The 9911-nt window shown below is 34.2% G+C and overlaps 1 protein-coding gene across 3 annotated transcripts in view; it reads right to left on the bottom strand.

The window, feature by feature from the left end:
• Nucleotides 1–5483: 5483 nt before the first annotated feature.
• LOC125669906 (tyrosine-protein phosphatase non-receptor type 13-like) overlaps nt 5484–9911 on the bottom strand; it is a 108561-nt gene continuing 104133 nt past the window's right edge. For all 3 annotated transcript variants that reach the window (XM_056161574.1, XM_056161575.1, XM_056161576.1), the window contains 2 exons: nt 9722–9784; nt 5484–7409 (listed from right to left, as the gene is read on the bottom strand). In XM_056161574.1, the coding sequence (XP_056017549.1) occupies nt 7350–7409; nt 9722–9784 (123 nt within the window). In that variant the 3' untranslated portion in view covers nt 5484–7349. The remainder of the gene's footprint in view (nt 7410–9721; nt 9785–9911) is intronic.

The following is a 9911-nucleotide window of genomic DNA, read 5'->3' as shown; positions in this document are numbered from 1 at the left end:
TGGCAGGCGACGATTGATGTACTTTATCGCTATTTTTCCATGTTATTTAGACATCAATATTTCAGTGTAATTCACGCTGAATACCTACAGTAGTTTGTTTTTCTGTATATAATGAAATTTACATTTATTCCATTATGAATTAAACGCTTTAGATAATCTAATGACGTTATCTGTAAGAATTCTTTCAGTGTTCGCCTATCTCTAAACCGTGCCATCTATATCTAATAATGTTGTCTTTGAGAATGTCTAAATCATTTCCCCAGCATGTGTCTGATTAGTGTAGTTATGCTTTTCGTTGTTTGGTTCGCGTTTTACATGTAACGCTTGTCTTTCTCGGTATCACGCCTTTCCTTCGCGTTATTACGCCCCTTAATAAAGAATACCTTCTGTTTGAAATCATCCTAACAGGCTTACGTATTACGACCTTCTCTAAAATTCCATTGTAAAAATGTCAGTTTAGACAGAACAGCTGGTTTCCAAATCTAAATAGAAAAGCAGGCTTTCGTATTACGGCCTTCCCTAAAATCCCGTTGCAATCAAAATATCAGTTTTGGCTGAAGATTCTATTTAAAACAATTACAAAATATCGAGAAAAATCGTCTTATTCCGAGTTAGGAAGCTGTTTAGAACATTTTCTGTTATAAGTTACAAGAACGTTTATATTCCAAATCAGAATTTGTTGAAGAATTCATCTTATTAAAGTACTACAGAAACATGGAAAAATGATGTAAAATTGAATTTCAATGTAAAGCCAAAATGCTTGGTAAATGGGCATTATATACGATATTGTGTATAACAAGTGATGAAAATCCAAATCTAGGACTACGTTTATTGTTAGTACCACTTATTACTGTTGTTATGTATCCCCCTACCTTTAAATTACGGGTTACCTGTCAATTACTACAATTATAGCTACAGCGAAAGACGTTGTGTGAATGTGTATATGTGGATGCGTGTGTGTGTAAATGTGTGTGTGTGTGGATGCGTGTGTGTGAATGCGTGTGTGTGTGAATGTGTATATGTGGATGCGTGTGTGTGTAAATGTGTGTGTGTGTGGATGCGTGTGTGTGTGAATGGGTGTGTGTGGATGCGTGTGTGTGAATGTGTGTGATGTTAGTTGGATATATATAACTGTAAATGTCTGAAATAAAGCATTATCTAAATATACTAAGCTTGCTCATTTTTTTTAATACACCAGCCGCTTGTTTGGTTTTTCAGTCTGACAAATCCTTTTTTAAGGAATACGCTTTCAAGTGCATGAGCAAAGGCTATCTCCAAATATCATCAACGCCAACTTCATCTCCGAATAACATCAACAACTTCATCTCCAAATAACATCAACAACTTCATCTCCAAATAACATCAATGACAACTTCATCTCCAAATAACATCAACAACTTCATCTCCAAATAACATCAATGACAACTTCATCTCCAAATAACATCAACAACTTCATCTCCAAATAACATCAATGACAACTTCATCTCCAAATAACATCAATGACAACTTCATCTCCAAATAACATCAACAACTTCATCTCCAAATAACATCAACAACTTCATCTCCAAATAACATCAATGCCAACTTCATCTCCAAATAACATCAACGCCAACTTCATCTCCAAATAACATCAACGCCAACTTCATCTTCAAATAACATCAACAACTTCATCTCCAAATAACATCAACACCAACTTCATCTCCAAATAACATCAATGACAACTTCATCTCCAAATAACATCAACAACTTCATCTCCAAATAACATCAACAACTTCATCTCCAAATAACATCAACGACAACTTCATCTCCAAATAACATCAATGACAACTTCATCTCCAAATAACATCAACGCCAACTTCATCTCCAAATAACATCAATGACAACTTCATCTCCAAATAACATCAACGACAACTTCATCTCCAAATAACATCAATGACAACTTCATCTCCAAATAACATCAATGGCAACTTAATCTCCAAATAACATCAACAACTTCATCTCCAAATAACATCAACGACAACTTCATCTCCAAATAACATCAACAACTTCATCTCCAAATAACATCAATGACAACTTCATCTCCAAATAACATCAACAACTTCATCTCCAAATAACATCAACAACTTCATCTCCAAATAACATCAACGACAACTTCATCTCCAAATAACATCAATGACAACTTCATCTCCAAATAACATCAACGCCAACTTCATCTCCAAATAACATCAACGCCAACTTCATCTCCAAATAACATCAATGACAACTTCATCTCCAAATAACATCAACGCCAACTTCATCTCCAAATAACATCAACAACTTCATCTCCAAATAACATCAATGACAACTTCATCTCCAAATAACATCAACGCCAACTTCATCTCCAAATAACATCAACGCCAACTTCATCTCCAAATAACATCAACAACTTCATCTCCAAATAACATCAATGACAACTTCATCTCCAAATAACATCAACAACTTCATCTCCAAATAACATCAACAACTTCATCTCCAAATAACATCAACGACAACTTCATCTCCAAATAACATCAATGACAACTTCATCTCCAAATAACATCAACGCCAACTTCATCTCCAAATAACATCAACAACTTCATCTCCAAATAACATCAATGACAACTTCATCTCCAAATAACATCAACGCCAACTTCATCTCCAAATAACATCAACGCCAACTTCATCTCCAAATAACATCAACAACTTCATCTCCAAATAACATCAACGACAACTTCATCTCCAAATAACACCAATGACAACTTCATCTCCAAATAACATCAACAACTTCATCTCCAAATAACATCAATGACAACTTCATCTCCAAATAACATCAACGCCAACTTCATCTCCAAATAACATCAATGACAACTTCATCTCCAAATAACATCAACGACAACTTCATCTCCAAATAACATCAATGACAACTTCATCTCCAAATAACATCAATGGCAACTTCATCTCCAAATAACATCAACAACTTCATCTCCAAATAACATCAACGACAACTTCATCTCCAAATAACATCAACAACTTCATCTCCAAATAACATCAATGACAACTTCATCTCCAAATAACATCAACGACAACTTCATCTCCAAATAACATCAATGACAACTTCATCTCCAAATAACATCAACAACTTCATCTCCAAATAACATCAACAACTTCATCTCCAAATAACATCAACAACTTCATCTCCAAATAACATCAACGACAACTTCATCTCCAAATAACATCAATGACAACTTCATCTCCAAATAACATCAACGCCAACTTCATTGGACAAGAAATTTATGAAACACACTCCTATCATATGAAATATTAGGACAAAACCCCGGATGAATAGCGTTACTGTTTGACTATTAATGTTACCAGCTTAAACGAGCCATAAAATTTTAGTGTAACGAGACACCTTAAATCATCTGAAGAACAAACGATCGCGGTAACTGAATGGTAGTGTTCGCTTCGTAACCGGGAGGTGGCGAGTTCGAGCCCCGCCCATATCATAGCCGCGTCAAACCTAAAACAACACGCTTGGCATTCAAAAGTGAGAATCATGGGTCTTTCGGATATGACTTTTCAAATCTAAAAAACGCAGTTCCCGTGTAACGGTAGGTGTTGGCACGTTAAAGAACCCACACTGCTACGGCCTCGAGTGCTAAGCATAGGTCTACAAAAGCCTATGAGGATCAAATTATGAGAAAAAATAAATAGAAAGGCGTCATAACGCAATAAAAGGCGTTATTGCGCCTTTCAAAAAAGATGCAATACCGTAAATTGAAAGGCATTGCAATTCACAATATAAAAAAAGATCTGCAAAGATGTCGTTTCCTTTGATATGAATTTTTAGTTTGCGTAATAACGCCTTTATTCGCGTACTTACGCCTTTTAATCTTTTTTCGGGTTATAAGCCTTTCTATTTTTTTTTTATTGTTGGTATGTTGAACGTCATTTCCGCTTTCTATGCTGTTCGTGGGAATCATCTGGTATGATGACAACCTTTGTGCAAAGTATGATCTTCTAAAGTTAACCCCCCAACAAAAATTCCCAGCTACTCCACTAGAAACCTTGACCTTGATTTAGGGTCATGACACATGGTTTGATCAGACTGTTTTAAAGACTTAAATTGGCTCCATGAACAAGAGACCCATGGATCACATCGCTCACCTGAGTCACCTTGGCCCATATTTAAAGACTTTCCCTATATATTCGCATGTAAAACTTTTATCCTTATTGTGGTCCCCCCCCCCCCCCCCCGGGACCATGATTTTTACAAACTTCAATCAGCACTATGTCAGGAAGCTTTTCTGGTACATTGGTTCTCGATAACATTTTCCTTATATATTTTGTATATACAACTTTGATTTCCTATTGTGGCCCCACTCTACCCCTTGGGGCCGTGATGTAAACAAACGTGAATCTGCACCATGTCAGGAAGCTTTCATGTAAATGTAAACTTCTCTGGCCTAATGGTTCTTGAGAAGATTTTCCTTATACATTTGTATGTAAAACTTAGATCCCTATTGTGGCCCTATCCTACCCCAGGAGCCATGATTTTAACAAACCTTGAATCTGACTATATCAGGAAGCTTTCAAGTAAATTTGTACTTTTCCTGGCCCAGTGATTCTTGAGAAGATTTTTACCAATATATTTGCATGTAAAACTTTGATCCCCTATTGTGGCCCCAACCTACCCCTGTGGTCATGGTTTTAGCAAACTTGAATCTGCACTGTCAGGAAGATTTCATGTAAATCTCAGCTCTTCTGGCCCAGTGCTTCTTGATAAGATTTTTAAATGACCGACCCTATTTTTGTGATTATCTCCCATTTGAAAGAGGCATGGCCCTTCATTTGAACAAACTTGAAAGCCCTTCACCCAAGGATGTTTTTCCAAGTTTAATTGAAATTGGTCAAGTGGTTCTGGAGAAGAAGTTGAAAATGTAAAAAGTTTACAGACGGACAAACAGGCGACGGACAACAGCTCACTTTAGTTTTCAGCTCAGGTGAGCTAATAAAAAACAGTCTTGAAGACTACAATTGAATGTGTTCTTGGAATTTCAATTAAAACTAGAAAACTATCAAGAGGTCCAAAGGCCACATCACTCATGCTCAACACTGGCCAATATTTAAAGATTTACCTTATATATTTGCATGTAAAACTTTGATCCCTACCTATTCTGGCCCCAACCTACTTCCAGGGGTCATGATTTTTACAAACTCGAATCTGCACTGTATGTCAGGAAGCTTTCATGTAAATGCAAAATTCTTTGGTCCAATGGTTCTCAAGAAGATTTTCCCTATATATTTGTATGTAAAACTTATTGTGGCCCTATCCTACCCTCAGGGGCTATAATTTTTACAAACTTGAATCTGCACTATGTCAGGAAACTTTCATGTAAATTTTTACTTTCCTGGCCTAGTGGTTCTTGAGAAGATTTTCAAATAATGACAAGCAAACAGTTGAAATGAGTGGCTAATATCAGTTTTATTTTATACATGTAACTTTATTGTAGAAATATTATATGAACGAGGAATGCCTTGTTACAATGCTAAAGAATAAGATGGTTATATAAACACTTTCCTCAAAATTCATGTCAATTATCAAAGATTTTCACAACATACAATAATGCTTTATTTTTAGAATATATCATTTTTAAATAAGTTATGGAAATAACTGAATAAAATAAATCGAAGAGAAATCCAAACCACAAGATTTTACAGTGTTAAAAAAATTACAAAATGTATCGCTTAAAACAGCATGGTGACTAGAGACTGATCACAGTTTTAAAGTTGTATACAACTGAATGTTGAGACCCCCCCCCCCCCCCCCCCAACTCTAGGAGGAAATACTTTACATGGAGTATAAATATCAGCTAGGACATTTTTGGCATGGATTTGCTTCAGAGGATTATGTTTAACAAACAGATATACTGAACATTTTGTCCAACAGCAGTGCTAAAATCCATTCCTATATAAATGTAAGTGATCAGCATATCTTCAGAATTTGATGCCAATTTACAACCCCCCCCCCCCCCCTTCTCTCTACTAAAAATATCCGGATAAATATCAGTGCTTAAAGTACATGTACCAATAACAGGCTCAAAGATTAGAACAAAGCTCTTCTTCAATCTTTAAAGTTAAACGCAATTGCCTCAATGAAGATTAAAAAAAAGAAAGAAACGGACGGCAGAATGGGACTATATTAACAAAACATTTCAATAAGCAATGCATAAAAAATATTTAAAAAATTAAGATTTTCATATTTATATAGTTCAAAGGGATTAAATAATAATGGGACTTATATAATATATATAGTTTTTTAAATTATGAAGACTGCTTGTTTAGTTCACAAAAATATGACAAGTGATTTTCAAAATCTTAAATAATAACATGAATGACCAGAAACTTTAACCTCAATGTATACAAAATGATATTGTTTAGAACAGACAATGCCATAATTATGCAATAATCTGATGGCTTTTTTCTGAGTCAATTAATATGAAAGTTGATGAGTAACTACTAGATACACATACCATGGCAGAATATGAGATAGCTGCTACATATAAAACGATGGAGAAAACATGAATAAAACAATGCATAACAAGGATTTATAACAATTTTTCGGGAAAATCAAGCATATGATTATTATGGCACAGTACACAAAGTATGAGGAATAAATGTTTAAAATGGAAAGTATTTTTTTTTTAATGGAATGATGATGAAACACAATGGTGATTTAATATGACACAATAGATGTATATACATGTATGCCATGAATGAGTGAAACTTATTTGCATATATATTTACTATAAAATGAGGTAAACATTGTAAATATCAAAAAATTTATTGCAACCAACTACACACTATAAAGCATGCTACAGATGTATATATTTTTTAATTGTTGATTGACATTTTGTTGTTTTTTAAAGAGAGGTTACACAAAAATATCATGAAAATATTTGCACATTCTGATCAAACAAAGTAGAAAAAAAAATACACAAAAAGAATTTGGTTATATAAATATATGTATATACGAGTAGGAAGACATCAATTGCACATACACAATTGCTTGACAGAGATACAAGAGTAGCAGAAAAATTGCATGTATTACAATCAATACTAAGTGAATGATGAGCATGTATTACAATCAATACTATAAAGTGAATGATGACCCATCTGTTACAGAAAACCAAATGAAAAGAAACAAAACAATGGAACCAAGTGAATCAATGACTTTAAAATATAAAAGATATTATTGAATATGCTGGCTTTTTTTTAAAAATTAGATATTAAGATACATGTACATAAAATTAATATGGGAAATGTGATCTCTAGGAAGACAAACTTCTTAAGGCCTCCAAGCAGGCAAAGTAGGATAAGGTGTACTGATCCTGAAAAACAGGCATATGTAAATGTAAGTATCGCGTAATGATCCTGAAAAACATGCATATGTAAGTATCGGATAATGATCCTGAAAAACAGTATTTAGAAAGCAAGTATATATCATTTTGTCACCATAAACAAAGTACAAAATGCTATACTGTATAGAAGTCAGTGATGATTGATCAAGGAACACATGTATCATGACTAATCTTCAACATGCCTAAAAATCTAAATTTAACTAGGAAGAACATAGAGCAATACATGTAGATACCTCTGGTTTGTACACAAACTTGATATCATAGATGAAAATTAATACACAATGTTACTTGTTTTGTTTGATATGAAATATTTTGTTTGAAAACCCTGTGGAAAATTAATTTGTGTGTTGTTTAACGTCCTGTGACTATTTCTTTCATATGGAGATGTCATCTTTGCAGATAAATAAATTTATTAATTGATTAGATTGGAAATTCAAACAGGTTAGTTTTTGAAAAATTCAAATTTCATCTAATCTTTGCAACTTTCTCTCCAATCACATGACACCAATCACCAATGTTATCCACTTTTAAAATTAGATGTGGCTTTTATGGAAATTGAAACAGTATATTTTCAAAAATTTGCAATTTTCTCTTCATGCCTAAATTCTAAATCAGAGACATCGATTGCAACTCTTATCAAATTGATTAGATGTGATTATAATGGAAATTCAAACAATTTGAAAATCTTTTTAAACAAAACTTGCAGAGGCCCATAGGCCACATCACTCACCTGAGTCACCTAGGCCCATATCTATACATTTTCTCTATATATTTGCATGTAAAACTTTGATCCTTATTGGGGCCCAAACCTACAGGTACTCCCAGGGGCCATGATTTTTTAACAAACTATGTCAGGAAGCTTCCATATAGATTTCTCTGGCCTAATGGTTCTTGAGAAGAAGATTTTTAAAGATTTTCTCTATATAGTTGTATGTAAAACTCTGATCCCCTATTGTGGCCCCATCCTTCTCCCAGGTGCATGATTTTAACGAACTTGAATCTGCACTATGTCAGGAAGCTTTAATGCAACTGTAAACTTTTCTGGCCCAGTGATTCTTCAAAAGATTTTTAATGACTTACTTTATATAATTTATATAATTGTATGTAAAAATTGATCTCCTATTGTGGCCCTATCCTACCCCCGGGATCATAATTTTCATAAGCTTAAATCTGCACTATGTCAGGAAGCTTTCATGTAACTTTGTATTTTTCTGGCCCAGTGGTTTTTGAGAAGAAGATTTTTAAAGATTTTCCCTATATATTTGTATGTAAAACTTCAATCCCCTATTGTGGCCCCATCCTACTCCCGGGGGTCATGATTTTAACAAACTTGAATCTGCACTATGTCAGGAAGCTTTCATGTAAATTTGTACTTTCCTGGCCCAATGGTTCTTGATCTTTCACGTAAATTTGTACTTTCCTGGCCCAATGGTTCTTGAGAAGATTTTCCCTATACCTTTGTATGTAAAACTGTGATCCCCTATTGTGTTCCCACCTTACCCCCGGGGGTCATGGTTTTAACAAAATTATGTCAGGCAGCTTTCATGTAAATTTCAGCTCTTCTGGCCAAGTGGTTTTTGAGAAGAAGATTTTTAAGTGACTCCACCCTATTTTTGTGATTATTTCCCTTTTGAAGAGGACATGGCCCTTCATTTGAACAAACTTGAAAGCCTTTCACCCAAGGATGCTTTTTGCCAAGTTTGATTGGAATTGGCCAAGTGGTTCTGGAGAAGTCGAAAATGTAAAAAGTTTACAGACAGATGGACAGACAACGGACAACAGGCGATCAAACTTACAGCTCAGATGAGCTAAAAAGCTTAAATTCCATTCGAACTTTGAAATTTTCTCCTCAGTCATGTGTTTGGAACCATACATACTGATATGATATTGTTATCCAATCAATTAAAAGCCGTCATGATAAAAATTCAAACAGTTTGAAATGTTTGAATAAATTAATTCCATCGAATCTTTTAAATTTTCTTTTCCATCTTATGTTCAGATTGAATCCAACATTACCATCACTAATGTTATGAAATTGATTACAAGTAGTTAGAGTGGATGTTCAAATAGTTTTAAAATGTTAATATTTCAATATAGAATCTTTGAAATTTTCCCTTCAACCAAGTTTTGAATCTGAGATATTGCATCTACATACCAAATACCAGAATCCTTGGTGAAATAGTAAAACTTGTATAACAAGGACAAGATTAAGCTGAAAATAAGTCAGAATAGGTTTCCTTCTGGGTGAATGGGAGACATTCATAAAATATCATTAATCTCACCTTAACCTGTATCATGCCATATCGTTGTTTGCGTAGTTCCGTTACAATTTCAAAAATATCACACTAAAAGAAAAAAAAAAAAGTTTTAAAAGCTCCTTTCAAAAACAAGAGGTACTGTGAGCAATGCTCACTAAGAATACTCCCCGCTTACCCCAATCTCCCAAAGGGTGTTAGTAATAGGTATAAACTA

This window comes from Ostrea edulis, chromosome 4, assembly GCF_947568905.1.
Source record: "Ostrea edulis chromosome 4, xbOstEdul1.1, whole genome shotgun sequence".
Taxonomy (NCBI): domain Eukaryota; kingdom Metazoa; phylum Mollusca; class Bivalvia; order Ostreida; family Ostreidae; genus Ostrea; species Ostrea edulis.
This window is presented reverse-complemented; position numbering and strand designations above follow the sequence as displayed.